The sequence below is a fragment of the Podarcis raffonei genome, chromosome 2 (assembly GCF_027172205.1).
Source record: "Podarcis raffonei isolate rPodRaf1 chromosome 2, rPodRaf1.pri, whole genome shotgun sequence".
In the NCBI taxonomy this organism is placed as follows: Eukaryota; Metazoa; Chordata; class Lepidosauria; order Squamata; family Lacertidae; genus Podarcis; species Podarcis raffonei.
Genome location: NC_070603.1, coordinates 74,413,104 through 74,433,461, shown reverse-complemented (window position 1 = coordinate 74,433,461; position 20,358 = coordinate 74,413,104). Strand labels below are relative to the sequence as shown.

At 42.4% G+C, this 20,358-nt stretch overlaps 1 protein-coding gene across 4 annotated transcripts in view; it reads right to left on the bottom strand.

The window, feature by feature from the left end:
* Positions 1-225: 225 nt before the first annotated feature.
* Positions 226-20,358, bottom strand: part of TEX264 (testis expressed 264, ER-phagy receptor) — a 167,350-nt gene continuing 147,217 nt past the window's right edge. For all 4 annotated transcript variants that reach the window (XM_053377495.1, XM_053377499.1, XM_053377498.1 and 1 more), the window contains one exon: positions 226-721. In XM_053377495.1, coding sequence (XP_053233470.1) covers positions 399-721 — 323 coding nt within the window. In that variant the 3' untranslated portion in view covers positions 226-398. The remainder of the gene's footprint in view (positions 722-20,358) is intronic.

Sequence of the window (20,358 nt, the reverse complement as noted above, 5' to 3'; positions counted from 1 at the left end):
AGATGCAAGAGGGCAGTCTACACGCAAATGCATCTATTGGCTCATGAAGAGTGATCTCTGCATAGTTATGCACTGACTCTTATACACCCACATACTGAAATACACTGTGCTGTTCAACACTGAAGCTCCCCAGCACTACTTCACACCATCCCACTCCCAGTTTCCTGTTACAGCACACATCTTTAAGTCTGGCTACAGGAGAGTGGAAACCAGCTACAATTCCCCTGGATATAACTGCTCTTCCTTTATAACACCCCAAATACTTGTCTGCAGACAAAGAGTAGGACAGGTCTCAACATAGATTAGTGACCGAAATCTTTTGGCTGGACAGAAAAGAAGCAAGAGAGATGATCAGTTTCTCTTTCCAATCCCCAAGAAACACGAGAAAAGAAATGGCTTTATTCTTCGCCCCTTTCTTTCTCCAGGGCAATAGGCTCCTTGGTCCATTTGGCCTTGGCGGTGTCCTGGTCCTCAACAGAACCAAGGTCAGCCGACAGACCTGCCATTCCATCACCATCACCATTGCCTTCCAAGTCCAGTTCCTCAAAGGAGGAGCCACTAGCCCCTGACTCGCTGTAACTGTGCTCACTGCGATTGTCCACCTCATCTCGGCTATGGCCAGACGTGAAGGGGGACAAGATGGAGGTAGCCACTGAAGTATCTCTGCTGTTGGTTGTAGTCTCCAAGCTGACAGAGCTGTTCTCACTTAAGGTGTCGGCCCCTTTATGTAAAAGAAGAACAAAGAGTTAATACTGGGGAAAGATTATAAACTCAGAACCATGAAGAAGCACCCACTACACATCTCCACCCTTGCAGTTATTTGAACATACTTTGGATTCTTCAAGCAATAGGAGTTTTTAAAAAACCATGCAATTTCATCCCACCAAAAAGTATATCACAAGGAGATGGGGAGGGGTTTAAGAGTGTGATAAGCAGCAAAAGCCTATACCAAGCTAAATGGATCCACTGACTGTATAATGGACTGTATCATATGCTTTGACTGTATAATGGATTGACAGTATAATGGACTGTATCATGTTATCTTACTAATTTAAGACCCTTGGGTTTGGCCAGAGACATAGTTTAGAAGATAAATCTACGGTCCAAAATAGCGATCTTGTGGTGTTCATTCCCACCAAAGCATTCAAGAAGGCAAAGCAAACAGAGATTGACTTCTAGGCTTAGATGCTTGGCTGTCAAGATCCTTGAAGACCACCCAGATCAGCAACGCAAAATTGGCAAACCAGTAGCTATTAAAGCAAGAATTGTTCAGGAAGGCAAATCATAATTTAATGCATTAGAAAAAGAAATATTAAAAAGCATTCTAATTCATTGTTGTTCCAATCTTGTGTTGATAGTAAACCAGTAATAACCCTTCTATCTTAAGGACTCTGTATCTACAGTTACTTACCTGGATGACCTGAGAGAGTGACAAACTGTTCCTCCTAAGTTGGGCAGAGATTTCATGAGCAAGGGGTGTCTCTGTACAGTCGGTTACCCCCTTCCCCCATATCAGACTGGATTATTCGAGGGAAATAATCTTTTGACAGCTTAGGTCCTCTTAGGGAAGAAAACTGCACGATTGAATCTAATTAAATAAATTTACTAGTAACTCAGGATGATTGACTTAGGCTTGTCTCACAGGAAAGTATGGATGAATTTTTAAGAAAAGAAAGAGGAGTAAGAGCTTTCTGATCTCCATTCAATAAAAAGTCAGCAAACCCCAGGCAAGTTTAGTGGTAACTTGTCACAAGTTAGTACAGAAACTATAGCTACAAAATTGGAAAGCAATTGCAAAATAGGGCAGGCATGGTGCCCATGATTTGGATCACACTGTTATTTCCCTTCTCAACAGAATGACCTGAGAACATTTGTTCAACACCGTGGCCCAACATAAAATTGAGCTCTAAATGTATTCTCTGCTTGAAATGCAAAAACAATGTGTGTTGGAATATCTGGAACATATCTGGAACGTATTAGAATATACCTTTACTAGGAAACATTGGTAAACATACTTTCACATACTCTCTTTGGCTAAACCAAAGAGCTTTAGAGAATGTTGACATGAGGAAAGTGCATTCATATTGCCCTCTACTGGACAAAATGTGTCTCCTATCTTGCAATCCTGTCCCCTTACTGAAATGTCATAGCTTTCCCCTTAACAGGCTTAGAAGTAGAATACAAAGATTGTATGAAAGAACTCTGTTAACATTTCCAATTTTGAAAGAGACTCCTTATAGGGTTTCCTACAGCAGCATTTAGTATGTAACTAAATATTGAAACTGAAACACGAAGAGAAAAGAGAGGAGGAATGGAATCACACAACAGCTGAAACTTGATAGACAGGTAGCCAAGGGCAAGCTTGCTATTAAAAGTCATAAAAACATGATTATATGCTCAGCTGTTTAAAAAATGTATTGTGGAATTCCCCTCATAACAACAGCAGCACTCCAGCAAGGAGCAAGCCAAGGCACACATGTAACGGATTAGAGTGAGTGGGTGGATGGGTAGTTCCCACTTTGCATGCTTCAAACATTCTTGGATTGGGGCGAGGGCTTCCAGTGGCAGCCAATAATGCATTCATGTTTGCACAAGGCAAGCTGTGTCTTCTTGCATTTCATAAACTTACAGTTACCAGCTTACCCAGCAGGGACATGAAAATATCCCGCGCATACATATCTTACTGCCTGCTCACTCAAACTACAGAACTCATCTATAGCAAAAGGTGGAACAGAGCCCCCCTCCCCTAAATTGCTATGTGGATATTGACAGATTTTACATGGATACTCCGCAGTGAAGTCTTTGTTTAGGAAGAATCAAGAAAAAAGGGAGCAGGGTGGTTCGCTTGAACCAAAGTCTCTTCCTAATAAGAATGTTTTGAACATGTGCTGTAGGAAAATGATCTTTGTGAGCTCCTTAAATTTAACAGGAGGCAGTTATACACATAATATACATCAGGGGTGGCTAAACACCAGTGGGGGGGGGGGGGAATCACCTACATCCAAAGGAAATTTTTCTCAAATTTTGGCAGTGGCAGAAAAAAAAAGTCAAATTAAAGTAGACACAGTAGAGCAGTGGACAGAAATACAAATCATCTGGCCCTCATCTCAACAAATCAATCATGTGATGGGTGGAGAACGGGGATAAGCCCCTCCCCTCAAATGGTTTGTATGGATCAGATGAGAAGGGAGTCTATGTGCCTGTGTATGTCCTCTGTATGTGTGCATGCATATGACAGTGTGCATATGATAGTGTGCATGTGAGAGTGTGATGTGGCCACACCTACTTTTGTCCATATTTGCTATTGGTATGTGGTCCCGAAGGGTTGGGAAGGATAAATGTGGCCCTCAGCTCCCCGCACACACAAAAATAGCCATCCCTTATATAAATGGCTCCAAGACACATTCTGGGTCCTCCAGAACCTTTCCTTCTCCCCCTCCTCTTTCCACTTTCAACTACCAGACCTTTAACATACTGGTGTAGAATACCGTATAGATTTCTGCAGGATGTTGGTGCTTGTTAGCTATTCTTGTTTGATTCTCCCTTAGTGTTGCCTGGTTCACAAATAAAAACCGCTTTATTGTTAAGAGAGTAAGTAACTGGCCTGGAAATCTGAGTGCTTTTAAAAGAGCACCTTTATTCTTCAGATGCTTTTTTAGCATTAGGTCCAGCTCCGCGCACTTCCACAAAGGCAGCACTAAAACCTGCCCCCTCCAGCACTTCTATCCCCAGTCACGAGTGACGCATGAGGAACAACAAAGTTTGCATTTTGGGAACACAGTGTGCCTAAGGCTTTTTTGTGTGTGTGGTCAACAAACTTAAATATAACTCCAAAGGGGACATTAGATGTTTGATGGAAAGTTTCCCTCGCCTTTCACTGCAGTTTGTGAAGTGTAAGCCCCCTTGGTGATGGTGTTGCTCTTTAAGCTAAGTCCTGTTCTGTGATGCCCCTACACTGCAACTAGTTTAGCTCCTCCTGCTAGAATCTGTGGGTCCAGACAACGGCAAAGTATACAACGAAGTCCAAGCACATTTTTTTAAAAAAGAGAAGGATGCATGCATATATAATGTCTTCTAAAGCCCCCTTTTAGCACAGTTGCATCTGATAGAGAGTCCATAGCACATGCTTCCTTGTGGAAGATCCCATGTTCAATCCATGGCATCTCCAGTTAAAGGTTTTTGGTAGCAGGATTGAGGAACATTCCTATCTGAAATGCAGGGTTGACTCACTTTAAGGCAGCTTTCTGTATCTCACAGAATTGTGAAGATGTGGTCACCAACCTCTTGTTGTTTGGATACCCAGTGCTCGTTGTAAAACCAGATAAGCTTGTTTTCTTATCAATTATATTCTTCTAAGGTTCAATTATTTATTTCTAAAATGTTGGGTCTAATTTTCCCAGTATTATTGTTTTGTTTTTAGAAAATGAGAAACTTTCAATCACCCAAATCTCTGGCATTCTCCATGTTTTATGCATGATCACATTATTCCATACACAACTCATGTGCTCTTCAGTTATAATAGTGACTACTACACAGGCTGCAGGAAGCAAGCACATATTTACAAATAGCAAAGGTAAGTGCATACATATTTTTTTTCTGAGGCAACAAAGCTAAGCTAGTATTACTCCAATTCTTTTTTATTAATAACATTGGTTCTAATTGCGGTTTGGGGAATGTCTCAGCATAGCATGTAGTCGAGCTGAAAGATAAGGGCTACAAGCACCATAAGTTGATCTGGATTCAAGAGAAATTGTGGGAGGAATTTCATGCCACACTCTTATGAGCCTTCTGTCAGGGCATGTCTTTTGTCTTGCCAGATGGAACAATCTCCTCTCCCCACCCCACCACGCGCTGTTCCAGGGGTTTTCTTAATCCTCCAGAGCCACTTTTCAGGGATGCTATAGGGAGGGGCAAAACTCATTGCGGAAGTGGAGGTCTTTGCGCAGGGCTTCCACTGATGGGACTCATTAGTTGAATCTTGCCCATTGCCTCCAACAGTGGAGATAGAACATAGCCATCGTGGCCCAGTATTCATTACTCGCCATGAATTTGTCTAACCCTTTTTCAAAGTTATCCAAGTTGGTGGCTGTGGAGAAATGCTGCTAGATATAGATATATGTCTGTCTATGATTGTTTATGAATGAAAACATTCTTTGAAAGTTAGATCCCTTGTACTGTTACGATGTTGCAAGTCTGTGTAGCAGGCGATCTTGGTAACAAGTGAGAGGAGAGATACAAAATCATTTTGTCAGTGAGAGATAGAGAGAAGGTTGTGATTTGGACAGTTGGGGATTGGAGCAGATGAGGGAGGGAGTGGGGAGAGACCAGAAATATGTTGAGGGAAATGTTGAGGCCTGAAGATCAGGAGTAGGGAGTCAGTGGCTACATTGTTCTGAGAGGCTGCCCTGTGTAAAGGTCTTACCAGAGGAAGGTTACACAAGCAGGTATTTAAAGTTGGCTAAATGGACCAAGCAGCCAGAAATACAACCAGAGGAGCTTCGGGAAGTAGACACAGACTGTCCCCTGTTGCTGGACTGGGTTGTGGGAATATTTCACTGGGGTGGGATTTGGTAAAAGCCACTTCACTGGAAGGACAGATCCTGAAGCTGAGACTCCAATACTTTGGCCACCTCATGAGAAGAGAAGACTCGCTGGAAAAGACCCTGATGTTGGGAAAGATGGAGGGCACAAGGAGAAGGGGACAACAGAGGACGAGATGGTTGGACAGTGTTCTTGAAGCTACCAGCAGGAGTTTGACCAAACTGTGGGAGGCAGTGGAAGACAGGAGTGCCTGGCGTGCTCTGGTCCATGGGGTCACAAAGAGTCGGACACGACTAAACAACAACAAAAGCCACTTAGAAGCTGGTGTCAGCAACAGTTTCTTTAGTCAGGGCCATCTTTACCCGGGGGTGCAAGGGGTGCGGGGCACCCGGGCGCCAAATTCTGGGGGGTGCCAGGCGCCTGCCGCTGAAGCCGCCTAAACTCTTAACTATCTACCTGAGGTGTCTTGTGTGAAGGTGCCGCAGGGCCGGAGAGGGGCGTGTGCCGATGGCAGTAGCCGGGCTGTGGCCACACAGCTGCACTCAGGGGACCCTGGCCCTCCTGCTGGCTTGCAAGCAGGTCCTTCCCAGAAGTGCTCGTCCACAGCTGGGTCCCTTCTCCCGCACTGACAATGATTCTTTCTCCCATTACACCCACATGGATGTTGGCATTAACAACAAGAAAAATCTGCTGGGATCTAGGAAAGCAGCCTTTTATAGTTGTTCTGATTCTTCCCTTGAGAAGACTCATCAATAGCTATAAAGCACAATCTGTTCTCCCTTAGCAAGCACTTGTCAATAAAAGAATCAATAAAACAATGGACTTGGAAACATCACTATTTCTACAAAGTGCACCAAGAAACTTAACCCCACATGTAAGTGTCCTGAGACCTAAGCAATTGACTCTGGCCCCCAGGAACAAATCTCTTGAATAAGAGTCTGTTTACAGTTACTGCCATTGGAACATAATCCTTGGCTTCCTGGCCAATTCAGGGACAAATGGATTTAATGCACACAATGATAAAAGCATCTCCTCATCTTTTCTCCCGGTCTTGTGAAGTATAATTAAGTAAGAAACATGAACAATGATATTTCAATCATATACCTGCTTCTTGGGAATAACACAGGGGCATGCTCTGTAATTCTCCCTAGCATAAGGTATTTTTTAAAGAAAAAGTGTCGCTACTGCTTTCATCCCTACCTGCCTTGCATACAGAAAAATAACTGGCCAAAACAGAGAGAGGAGGCTGGAACAGCACATCAGATAAGAATGAAGTAGCCAAACAGGGCTGAGGAATCATACAGGTCTAGGTCTAAATTTGGACCCATGGCTGAACTGTGTTAGTATATGAAAATGAAATAGCGGGACTACGCTTCAGACAGGCAGAACATCTCAGGGAAAACTGAAGTACCAGGTGAAATAACAGAATAACCAAGTGCCAGTAGCATGTCTTCAAATTATTGCCTGGCTCCATGCCTTAGATACAGGTTTGCTGATATTTAGGCTGCTTTCTAGCATTTTCTAAATGCAAGCCCAAAAGGCTTCAACAAAAGGTGTCATGTAATTCCTACAGATATCCTAGGGAGGCAAAAGCTACCCCTTGAAAAGTATCAGGGCTGAGGTAGCAGACCAGGGGTAGTCATTATGATGCTTCTTCAAATATTGTGGGCTACAGTTCCCGTTAGCTCCAGACAGCATGGCCAATGATCAGATATGGGAGTTGCAGTCCACAACATCCAGCGTGTATATCGCTCACAAAAGTGCTCAGCTTCAGAAACTGTAGATCCAGAATAAAATAAGGCTTGCAGAGGTGCTTGGCACCCACCTCCCCCCTGCCTTTCCTTATACAGGACCATTAGCCTCCCTGGCAGGAGAATAAAGTTTGCATTTACTTTAAAAACAACTCCCGTGTTTCTTTGCACAACTGTCACATGAAGCTAGCTGCGCTCTCTCCAATGAGATTCTCACAGGTAATTGCTGCCCAAGGAGACAAGTGCTTGCATGAAAACCACAGCAAAGCCTGGAGAGGGAATAAGTGATTAGAAAAGCACAAACTTTAGCACAGGCAGGTAGTACATCTTCACCATTCCCTTGAGAGAAAGCTGAGAGCACAGGCACAGCGCTTCCTTCCTGGGGCTATGGTGTCTTACAAGCACATCCAAGTATGAAAAATATCTGACAGCAAGCAACAACACTGTCAAAAATGGTCTGAGACCTTGTGAGACTCATTTGGCGGACTAAGCAGACAGACTAGCTACAAAAGGGCTCACATTCTGTAACACTCAGGCTATGTATACCACAACAGGTGCCTGTGCATTTTGGAATTTCCCAGGGCCCTGGAGTGGTATCACAGTGTATCCTGCATCATGTATACTCAGATGTTGGAAACTGGTGCTTTTACAAAGACTACACTCATTGTAGCTACTGGAGGAGACATTGGTATCAAAGAAAGGGAGCTCAAGTGTTATATTTCTTTATGATAAAAATGACTATTGGTAACCAAGAGTACCCATCCTTTAAGGCTGCATCTGTTAACAGGAAAGAAAATGTGTGCATGCACCAGACCGTTCAAATGTAATAGCAACAATTCTGGGGACTACTGTTTGAGTAGAAAGAGCTGTTTTTCTGCCCTATCCAACTTTAACCACATTCACAAGTTTAAACTAACCCCACCCACCTCGGGACAAAAATGTGGTGAAAGTGCTCTGAGGCCATAAGCAGATGTTACATGGGATGCAGATGTTATCTCTTAAGGAGAAATCTAGGTTGCAGAAAATGGAATCTTCACTCTCTCGGCACTTGAACAGCAGCATCTTGTAGTTCAAAAAAGGAATAAGATTATTTCCCAAGGAAAGTTGCTATGATTTGGAGAGCTGTCTGGAGTGTGGCTGCAAGTAAGAATTAGAACCTATGACTTCACTGATTAGTAGTGACTCCCGTGCCATATTGTGATGACCCCAGAACCAACCAGTATTCAACACAGAAATAGGTGGGAGCCAAAACTGGCTAGTCTCAAGGCAAAGCATGGAGAAGCTCCATGGCATTTCCACCTCAGTAGCAAAGGCTAAAATGCATTTAATGAGCTGGTTGTCTGGATTAGCCAAGAATCAGCAAGATCCATTATTTTACTGCGAATTCAATTTGAAGCAATCAGGTGGTGTGAGAAAAAAGACCAAGGCAAATCCGGTGGAGCAACTGAGCTATTTCTACAGATAGGTAAACAATAAAAATAAGAATTATTTTATTAATCTGATTAAGAATAGTCAGAAACTGCTTAAAAGCTGCTGCAGTGCAGTTACTGCATTCATATTTCAGATATACAGTATGAGGCATAAGATTTCAGAAGCTATTCCATTTCTTGTACATATGCCCACCTATAGATTGTTGTGTCTGTTAACTATATCTCATATTCCCACATAAAATCTCAGCACCCTTGCCCCAGTTTCAAATCCTTGTCTCAAAGACCCATGTAATCCATTGCTCTGAATGACTATATTCCTAGATTTGAGAACAATGCAACTAAAGTGTAAAGAAGAGATAAATTTGTCAGATTAACAGCAAACCCAAAAATCCTGTTGTTAGTTGCCAGGGCAACACAGCAGATAACAACATATTTGTGTAAGCCATTAACCATTTTTAATTATGACATCACTTTCTGCTATGTTCTCATAGCTGAGAAAAGGACCAATGCCCTCTATGTTTGAGCCCCATTTGTGTGTTACTCATGTGTAGGACATAGTGGTATTTATGTTGGCATGGTCCCTGCCCTCTCCCTGATGTCCCTTCTTTCTCTAACAACTACTGAGGACAATCCTCACTGAAGTGCAAATATTGCAAACCATAAGTACTCTTCTTCCTCTTCTTTAAGTAAAGTACAGAAAAGGATTAGGCCAATTCCAGTCTTGCAGGAGGCGCACAGGTTTCTCATCTATCAGAAGAGTCCAGATTCAAGTGGCTTTGTCAAAAATAGCCTTGCAGGGAGATCTATTCTCTAGCAATTCCAACCTGGATTTCCCTGAACCCCAAGGGGGCACCTCTGCCAGCAGATGCCAACAACTGGACTATAGACTCCTTGGAGGATCAAGGAAGCCACAATGAGCTTCCCCTAAAAATGTCCCTGCAGTTTAAAATCCACTGCCCCTAGAGGAAGCCAACAGTTGCAGAAAAACCAGCTGGCCCTTTAAGTGGTGTAGATTCAGGGGGCAAGGCTGTAATACTATCTAGCTCAGACTAAAAAACTCTTGTGGTTGCTCCAGAATAGTGGTGAGACAATGTGTTTCTTTCTCTGGATGGATAATCATGATCCTGAACTATAAATCAGCATCTTGGTACTTTGTCTAGACCTCCAACCTTGTCTGAGTTTCTAGTCTATTCTGGAGCCCTGGACCTCCTGGTCTCCATCTTACTTGGGTTCATCACTACTTCTTGATAGTGGACACTGAACCTTTCTTTCAATAGTATGTTTAAATAATTTTGGCTGGTTTGCAAATTCTTTTGTACATTAATTTGCAGTCTGTAGCCATGCATCTTTGTTCCACAATTTCCTTAGATGTTATAAGATCAGGGGAAGTCAGAATTTGATTCGACACCTCAAGGGACCATTAAATTACTAGGGGCTCAGTAGGCATCATTCTTTTTTTAGTCAGTATTGAGTCATGTACTAGTACCACTAGGAGGCACTATACACTACGGGTGTGTTTTGATGCTTGTCCGGGCTAAGCAGAATGTGCCCCTATCAAACAATTTGCATATGTGAAAAATGGGTTGGGGGGGGCAAAAGCTTTTTCAAAACACCTCTAAAAGCTCCCTTCTTTTGCACTGGTTCACAATTCTGGCACCTGTAGCCTCAGCTCCATTTTATGTCTGAAAAATGTTCTTTTGAGTAACAGTGAGATTGCTAGAGAGTTAATCAAATTTGGTGACACAGTGACATCACTGGGAGTAATACTCTCTTTTTGTTGACTGTATGCCCTCAGTGACATCATCACATAGCCAAATCTTACAGGTTGTATAATGATATCACCCTAGGATGAAAAACTATTTTTCAAACAAGAAATTGCACCAAAATTGCTGCAATTTCAGGATTCTCAGAGGCTCAAAATGGAATGCTGTTAAATCACACCTTATGCTGATTTTACTTATGTGATTATTTGTTTGTAGAATTATGCAGATCACATAATAAACAAACAAATAGAAAGGGTGCAGGAGACTCTTGTTTACCGGGCCCTGGAGGCTGGCAGCCTCCAAAGCTCCCTTGCAACCATTCCAGAGTCTGGTAAACAAGACGGAGGGCTTAAAAGCTTTTTCCAGGAAGGGTTTGCCCACCACGGAAAGCGTTTTTAAGCCCTCTACCTTGCTTACCAGACTCTAGGAAGGTCTTATGCAGGCTTTGGATGCCTTCTCAAGATCTCAGGTGGATGGGGTTGTTCTGATTTTATACACAACCCCCAGGACCATAACACCCACATAACTCTTCAATATATGTTAAGAGTTGTGCATCTTCACTGCAGTGCTCTCACACTTGCAGAAATTAATTTAAAAAAAAATAACCCCCCAAACCCTGATCTCTGAAAGTTGGAGTCATATTTCAGAGGGGAAAGAGAATGCACACAAAATGCGCTCTCTTGTTTCGGTTATACAGTCGTACCTTGGTTTTCGAACAGCTTAGTTCTCAAATGTTTTGGCTCCTGAACGCCACAAGCCTGGAAGCAATGGTTCCAGCTGGTGAACTATTTTTTGAAAGCTGAACATCCGACGGGGCTTCCGCAATCAGAAGCTGTGCTTTGGTTTCTGAACATTTTGGAAGTCAAACAGACTTCTGGAACGGATTCTGTTAGACTTCCAAGGTACGACTGTATTGGACTAAATATATTTTACTATATTGTCCTAGAGTTCCTATACAGTGGTACCTCGGGATGCAAACAGGATCCATTCCGGAGCCCCGTTCGCATCCCGAACGGGACCAAGACGCGACAGCGCGTCTGCGCGGGTCGTGTTTCACCGCTTCTGCACATGCTCCGTTACTTCCGGGTTGCCGCGGAGCGCAACCCGAACGCGCTCAACCTGAAGCACATTCAACTCGAGGTATGACTGTATTCTGCCTCAGAACTGTTTCTAGTATTAAGGCTTCTAGTACTACTATTCTTTTGGAGACACTGCTGTGATCTTGAACTTTGCTGCCTTAAACCCCTTTGGAGAAAAGTGTGGTTTATAATTCTAATAAATAATGAGTAAATAAATCCTCCAATTCAATAGCACAGCAGATTTGGGAAAAGTGAAGATACATGTCAATGCCATAGTACTTTGAAGAATGTGCTCTCCTCTAAGTGTGTCTGTGTCCTCTTCTACCCCTCCCATTCAGCTTTGTGTCAAACCTCTATGTGTGTGCCCATGACTGGCTTTTGTGGTTAGTTGTGCTTGCGTCTCACATCACAGACCTCCTTTGGGCAAGTCAGCACCTAGTCCCAGTATTTCCCATCTGTAAAACAGGTAAGCATCATCTATACAATCTGTCATCAAATGTTGGCAACATTCTGTTACATACGTGTTGACTATGGCTTCACTCGCTTTCTTGACTGTTTAATACTCTGTAATGTATTCATTTATTTGTCCTGTGGACTAATCTCAGCTTCAGTGTACCCCAATTGTAAAATGTGTGAACATTTTTAGAAAACCTTAAAATCTTATTCTTTATTAATGTGATGCAAATATGCTTCTCTTTGTGTATCTCGTCCTGCACTCTACAACTGGATTAACTAAATAACTTGAAGTTCTTCCTTTGTGTTTGCAACAGGGTTGTAGATTGGATTGCATTAGGTAATGTGTGATGGCCAGATATCAGATGTGGATGGCACCACTTGGCGACAGGGGACTTGTAAGAACATGATATAGATGGATAGACTGCTATGCTCCACCCCTGACCTATCAGAATCCATCCTCAACAAACCATTCTGTGACTAGGTCCAGTGGGTGAACCCCAGAGTTCTGGTAAAAGGGGGTGGGGACCATGAATGACAAAAGTTTGAAGTCTGCCCTCCCTGATGTACTGCAAAATCTGCTAGTTTCCCCCCAGTTATATGCAATTTGTCCATATGGTAAGAATATGAAGAGGGCAATGTAACTGTGTAGCACACATCTGAGGCAAATTTCATGTCATTCCTCTTCCCTGTCCATAGTACTGCCAAAATCAAACTCCACATATTATAACTCTTGTTCCCAAAATAGAACAGTAACATATTCTGAACAAACAGTGTCTGAGCTGCAGCCACAATGCATATCTCTGCCAAGAATGATAGCATCTGCCAAATACCTTGAGATTCAAAAAAGAAAAAAGTACTTAATAAACATTCATTCACTGAAGGGGAAAATACCATAAAATTGCAGTACTACTCCTGCAAGATCAGGGAACCCTGACATAGAAGTTACACTTTCACTAAGTTAAAAATAGGTTGTTCATCAGGAAATAATCTCTCAGCTTCTGCTCTGCCAGAATGTTCAGTGGGGAGGAAATTATGTGAATTGCAAGGAAAACAGGTGTTACTGGTAAATAAAGATTGCTGACTCCCCTCTTTATGCATAATTCACAAAAAAGCACATTTTAGGTTAGCAAATCAGGTGAGCACCTACCAAATGACTAAGGCAGGCTGGGCACCAAGCAGGAAGAGTTAGGAGGTACAAGAGGAGAACTGGATGCACCATCTTTTAAAAAACCCTGTTTATTCAAACAAATAGAGTCATAAATGGGTCATAAATATAATGTCAGTAGATGGCTTCTGGGCTGTTGGTTAAATCAATTCTTTGGGAAATACTTTCAACCATGGTTTACAGCAGGCTCCACACTTTTCTTTACACACTTCAATGAAAATAGTGTTTATCTAGTATAATTAGGGTTCTTCAAGTAGTCCTTTGTGTAAACCCGTAATATTTGTCAAAATGATATTATGGCCGTATACATTTTTTGTTTTATTGCATTTTATTGTACACCATTTCAGTAAATTTGGGCCGTGAAGTGGTTTATAAATCTGCAAATACATAAATAAGTGGTTCTGCTCTTTCAATTCCTTCTGCATAGCTACAAAAGTAAGAGACATCAACAGAGAAGGAGGAGAATAAGGTGCGTGGATGACCACTTGAAGGACACCTATGAACAGGTATGTCAATTGTGTTTCTTCTTTCTGGGCTACATGAACTCCTACAATTGACTGATTAGTAAGCCAACTAGAGCTAGACACTTCATTCATGGAAGATCTCACAAGAAGTATCAGCACAGGAATTAAGATCCAGAGCACAGTGCCTGATAAATAGGTAGGACAGTACATGTGGCAGATCTGCAAAGTTCAAAGAAGGATGTTTAATTAAAGTGTGCTGAGGAGGTAGCTGTTCTATGGAATGAGTTGGCAACTGGGTTGTTTGGCTAACTGGTAGCCCAGATCACTAGAAGATGCTACCCAACAAAATAGTCTTTGAGATGACACCAAATTACCTTTATGAGAGCCATTACATACAAAAACGTTATTCTTCCAAACTTTGTGGTCCTCAAAAATGTACAAGGCTAGCAGGTGTGTAGTGTGCATTTGTTGTTGTTGTTTTTCCGTTCTGGGTGGAGAGCTGGAAAGTTTATGTCCTGATTGAGAATAAAGAGGGACGCAACCTTTGGAAGGAAAGATACCTCCATAGTCGGAAGTGGTGTGCTTCCAAATACCAGTTGCTGGAAACCACAGAAGGGTTGCTGTTTTACCCAGATGCTGCTTGTGGGCTTTCTATAGGCACCAGGCGGGCCGCTGTGAGAACAGGATGTTGGACTAGATGGGTCACTGGCCTGATCCAGAAGCTCTCTTAAGTTCTTATGATACACTAGAAAACCACATTTATTCTGGTACATCTGCTGGAAAGGTGAATCATAGCATAAAACAGACAAGAAAGACTATCATGAAAGGGAGATAGCAGAGATCACAGGTGGCTATAGATTCACAGTGATTTCTCACTTGTTGCTTGAGAGCTAACACCAGTATCCAGGGCAGAGTGGGTGACAGGAGGGTAGCTGTGTCCAGAAAAAAACATGTAAGACAGAAAGTTTGAAAATGTTTAATAATCAACTACTGAGGGTTGTATTAAGAGACAACAGTTACATGAGAAGAAATGGACAGGCTGTGGGAACAAAGGTGAAGGCATATGTCAATACATTTGATACAGAATGGAATTTTGCATCCTTAACATGAGAAGCAGTCATGGCATAGAATGAAGAATGAGAGTTACCAACAACATCTAATTGGAAGTCTGCCATGGCAAGCAGTTATCTATGTAAAAAGCACCCAGATATCTCTTTTCACTTAGAGTGTGGGCACTACTATAGTACATTTCTGGATGCCATGGAGTATTCAGGGAGAAGAACCCAGTAGAGATAACAGTGGTCTCTAACTGCAAAACAGAAATTTAGAGACAATGGGTGTGTTTAGCAGATAGTTATGCGGAAAATAAGATCAATTTGCACGGATGATGAAATGTTAAGAAAAGTCAGAATATTAGCAAGAGAAATAATTAAAAGCTTCTTTTGACTATTCATATTATTTGTATCCTGGTCTGGTGACAGAGTACAGGCATTCATTTAGGATAGCATTTTCTTTGGGAGGCTGAAGTACTGAAACAGGAACAATATTCTATGAGGATGGAATTGGATCTATATGTTCTATGATAAGCAAAGTGTATATTGCTTGGGATAACGTAGAAATAAGATGGACACTTGAATAATTGAGGAGGAAGGGTATGGTATGGTACTATATTACATTAGTGTATGTAATTTAAGATTTTGAGAACCCATACCAAAGAAACACGAGCATATGTCACCAAAATGAATGGTCAGTTTCAGGAAAAGCCAAAGGGAGGCAAAGATCTTCATCTGGAAGTCCCTATATTCTTGGAAGTGGAGTTAGGTGATATATCTTTGTTTTGTTTTTACAATTCAGAAAGGAGAGTAAGTTATGAGATGACACCTGAGAATAATGCAAAATAGAGTAGGAGTTTACTCCCTGGTAATTTTGAGTTGCCCTTTCTGCACCTTTCCCAGGTCTACAATATTCATTTTGAAGTGCAGTGATCAGAATTATACAAAGTATTCAAAGTGTAGTTACATCATAGATTTGTATTGCAGTGGAATATAGGCACAGGTCCTAGTGGAAAGCCATAACCTTTGAACTACAGTCCACTACATAACATACTACTGTGTTGACTTTTTTTTTCTCGGAGAAAGGCTTCAGCATAAAATAATGTTGCCAGTTACTGTCCTCTGGGAAAGTGTACAAAACGGAAATACATTTTCTCACAAGAAATATTGAGATCGTGCCATACACACTTGATAATTGGCAATATGCAGTGAGAGAGCAGCATAGTAAAAATTGCTCCCCAACATGTCCAATTTCCTGCTGCCTTTATCAGTCAGTGCAGAATGCTGCTTCCCCCCCAACAGACTACAATGAGGAAATTTGGAGCTGAATGATTTTTCAAAAACACCCCCATTTGTGCATTTTGTGTATTTGTGTGTGCACGCGCGTGCGCGCGCATGAGAGAGAGGAAGTAGGTAGTGGCTTTATTCCAAGAGTCCTTTGGTACTTGCAAGAGTGCAGGGGCACTGGCACCAACTATAGGGAACCCTGTAGTTTTGTGGGTGCTTGGTAACTACGCCGTGGGGCTCTGACGTGATACCCAAGGAAGGCCCTGCAAAGCCTCCGATGCAACTTCCAGTAGAAACCGGAAGTTGCATTGGAGGTCTCATGAGGCCTCAGATGTGACCTCCCAGGCCCCGTTGAGGCCTTGGAAACACTGCTGCAGTGCACCAATGTAACGTGATGTCATGACGTCACAACGTAACGTTATGTCATGGGTGCAATTGGGCATCCATAATCAACAGTGTAGCTAGCCGCTTGGGTACCGGGGGAAGGGGCAAGCCACCCATGGGGGTGGGACAAGCAGGCCACAGGGCGGGGTGTGCCATGGCAGGGCGCAGGGCACAGAGCCTCCCTGGAGTCTGCCCACCGCCTCAGCCTCAGCTATAGGGTGGCTGGGGGGGGGGGGGAGGCAGCGGACAGATGCAAGCCTCATGCTGCCATTTGGGCAGCCTAGAGCCTGCAGGCACCTGAGCCACCACGTCACTTCCAAGAGAGACACGTAGTTCAGGCATGCTGCAGGCCCCATGGTAAGTGCCTTCCCCGCAGTGTGGCTCCCAGTGCGCCCTACCCCCCCCCCAGCTACACCTCTGCCCATAATCTGGGACCCAAGGCAGCGCCCCTGTTTAGGAGAGACAAACTGGTTCATTTGTAAGAAGTGGTGCTTGCTGCAATTTTTATTTCAACTTGCAAAGAACTTACTCTGATTATAGTTGGGGATCTTGCATGGGGATGGAGGAGATTTTGAGAGTGCATAGGGAAAGAAGAAGGGGAAGTTCTATTGCACAAGTGGAACTCTGCATTAACAGCATTGGATACAACCCTAAAGTTCTAGAGAATTCTCAGGGTGTACAGCATAGGAGGAAACCCCAGTTTAGAACTGCACAGGGACCATACAAAGAAAAAGCACAGCAATATATATCGGAGACTAAAGCCATAAGAAAGGGTAAGGAAGACATTTTATCTCATGACGTGTGAGGCCAGTAATGTTACTCAAAAAATACACAAAAATAAAACTGGAATCTCTTCAGCTTCGTGCTAGGTTCCAAAATATCCAAATCTAGTTTTGATGTTTCCCAAAATAGAGTCTGAGCCTAGAGTCCTTGGGTTGCATGTGCTGGCTGAGGTTGATGGGTGTTGTAGTACGAAACACTTGAAAGGTAACAGGTTGGGAAAGGATGTCCTCTCAGTTATTGGAATTTATTCTTTTTGAAGAAAAACTATTTTCTCAGTATATTTTTATTCCCTGGTGTGTGTTTTGCTGTTTAATTACCATGAAGACTGAAGATCCCAGAAACAGTAGCTTTAGTCAATAGAATAACTAAGGAAACATTAATGCTGCTGTGCAGGTTTTCTGTTCTCACAATTCTACAATGATGTCTACGAAAATGGGGGGTTATTGTCCTAGATCTAAACACTTCAATAGATTGGAGATTAATACACAGGTACCAACCAAAGTGCTCAGGCCCTCCTGGCAGACATCCACAACACCTCTCAAGTGCAGGGACGTGTTTTTTTTATACCAGCTTGTGATGTATCTACATTCCTGTACAGAATAAATTTGAGGCTTCCAAATTTAATTGCTAAGTAAGTGAACCAGAGATACATGATGTTAGAATAAAAGCATCTTTTAACTCATTTAATTTGATACACAAAGCTGTAGTGAAACCAGACATAAGACAGTGCAGTGTAAAGAAAAAATAGAGCATGCCTTTAAAGTTAAAAGCCATAATAAAGTTTAACTATGGTTTCAGGCTCCACCACTCTGATCCAACAATCTTAAGACAACTCCATCATTCAGAAATCCCCAGCAGCTTCATCCCTTTGTTTTGCATTGAGGGTGACAGTAAAGACATTCATGTTTCCTTTTAGCCAAGCATTTTTATACTGCTCTGTCACTTTCAATCATGTTTGAACAGCCACACTTGACAGACTTGGCCATTCTGGTAGACATATCCATTTTAAGGAGGGATCTGCTCTGTCTGGACACAGCTGAGGTGCGTCCCCAAACATACAGAAAGGGCATGGGGCAAGCAGACAGGCAGTCTAGTCACCAAAGGCTCAAGCACCTGGTTTGCTATGGATCACCATGCAACTGCAAAACGTGCTCTCTAGAAGAATCATAGCAATGGATTTCAATAACAGCCCCACTGTGTCTCCTTCCCATCACTGTGTAGCTTGGATTCCCCAATTCTTCAGATTCCTTGAATGGAGTGCATTCTAGAGTTGTAGGATTTGATTCTTGTATGTGTTGGGGACCTCCTTCTCTCAGATCTCATACAACCCACAGGTACTGGACTGGTGATCCAGGTGCCATAGTAAGATCTAGGTATGACACCTGTCATTCTCATCATGCTGCTTATTTCTCCATCTTTCCCATTCTCATAGTTCTCTCCTTGAGAAGTTGAGGGTCTCAGATTGGTCCCCTGTTGCTCTTATTTTGCAGCTCCACTAAACTCTGCTTCCAGCATCAGGAATTCTTGATCTGATCCCGAAGAATTCTTTTTATGAACACTTTTCTTTGTATTTAAATGATATTGAAGATGCCAAATGAGCAACCATAGAAAATGATGGGTTCTTTTGAAGGATTCCTATTGAAAAATACACATTTTCACAGAATCCAAATGACTCATCAGCTGATTGACACATCAGATGTTCAGAGCCTCCATTTAAAGAAAATTCCACTGAACTAAGTGAGGTAAAATCAAAATATTGTGGCTTGACAGGGCTATGGATGGGGCTATCAGTGACTTGGATCAGTTCCTGGAAGTTATTAATCTATACCACTAAACAAGGAGCACTGGCACTTGGGAGTCTTACAAGCGGAGGAATAAATATATGGAAAATAAATTCAACTTATCACATGGAAATATATTCAACTATCAAATGCAAGTGCCATGCGTAACAGGTCTGGGGAGTCTCTTGGGCAACACAAGGTGGTTACTCTCAATTACTTTCAACAGGGCATATTTGACCAGCACTGGATTTGCCTATGCACATCATCTTATAGAGTCAGTATGCTCCAAAGGATAGCAGAGTTCAAAAACCTCACCAGACAGGTATTCACTGTTCAGCAGGCTCTCTCATACAAAATGGATTTGTGACCTATCTGAGAGCATAGACAAAAACATTACTATCCTTCAAAGGCTTCCTCAGACAATTAGATCTTCAGCTGGATTAAAAAAAAATCGAAGAGTCAGCACCAGTTGTATCTAAAAACGGCGGGCATTCCATAATCAGACCCTCATCACAAAGACAACATATATAACATTGCGGGACATAAATATATAACATTGGTGTCTCTTACTGGAAGTGGTTTGAGACTCCCATTCTGCACTGATGAACATGGGGATAAGGAAAGTGATTAGGTTATGAAAACTTACCATTACATCTTTCTATAGCCATCTGTTTGATGTTGCAGAACAAATAAAGAAGGCAATATCATAAATACTAAAAAATTTAAAATGTTTATATACACAAGAAAGGATAGGAAAAAAGAATTGCTAATCCTCCCCCTACCACAAGAAGCCCACCCCCTTCCTTTTTAAAAAGGGTAAAATGTTCCTATCCTGGGGTGGCAGAGAAGTTTTCCATTAATGAGATTCGATTCCCTGAAGCTAAAAATACCTTCCCAATAAATTGTAATGGGGCATCTTTCTGTTCCTTGCAACTACTTTACAGTGCTATAGGACAACTCTGGAATAAAAATTCACATTATTGCTCCCTTTTGCAAGATGTGGGTTGCAAGTCATGTAATAATTACCTAAGTTAAGTGACTCAGACCATAAGCTAGAAGGTCAGAAAGCCTTGTGGTTCCCGCTGCCGCCGTCCCCCTCCCCCGGGAAAAAGCACAAGCTAAAAAGTGAAGTAAAACAAAGCTCTGAACATTGTCCCCAACCCCAAAGGAGAAGAGCCGGAGGAGAGGGTTTGCCCAACTCCAGAGGACTCCTGCTGTGGCAAGAGTACTTAATCCATAATTCTTCCCTTCAGTGTTCTGGCCTTCTTTCCCCAGCCAGGCTCTGAGCTCTATCAAATATTCATCTCCTCTCTCCTTAAATAATAGATCAATGTAATAACAGGCAAAGCACAGTTAATCACAGCTTTTCAAACCCCACACAAAAGCCACCAGGCGATGGGTAGGGACAGGCACAGCAGTGCG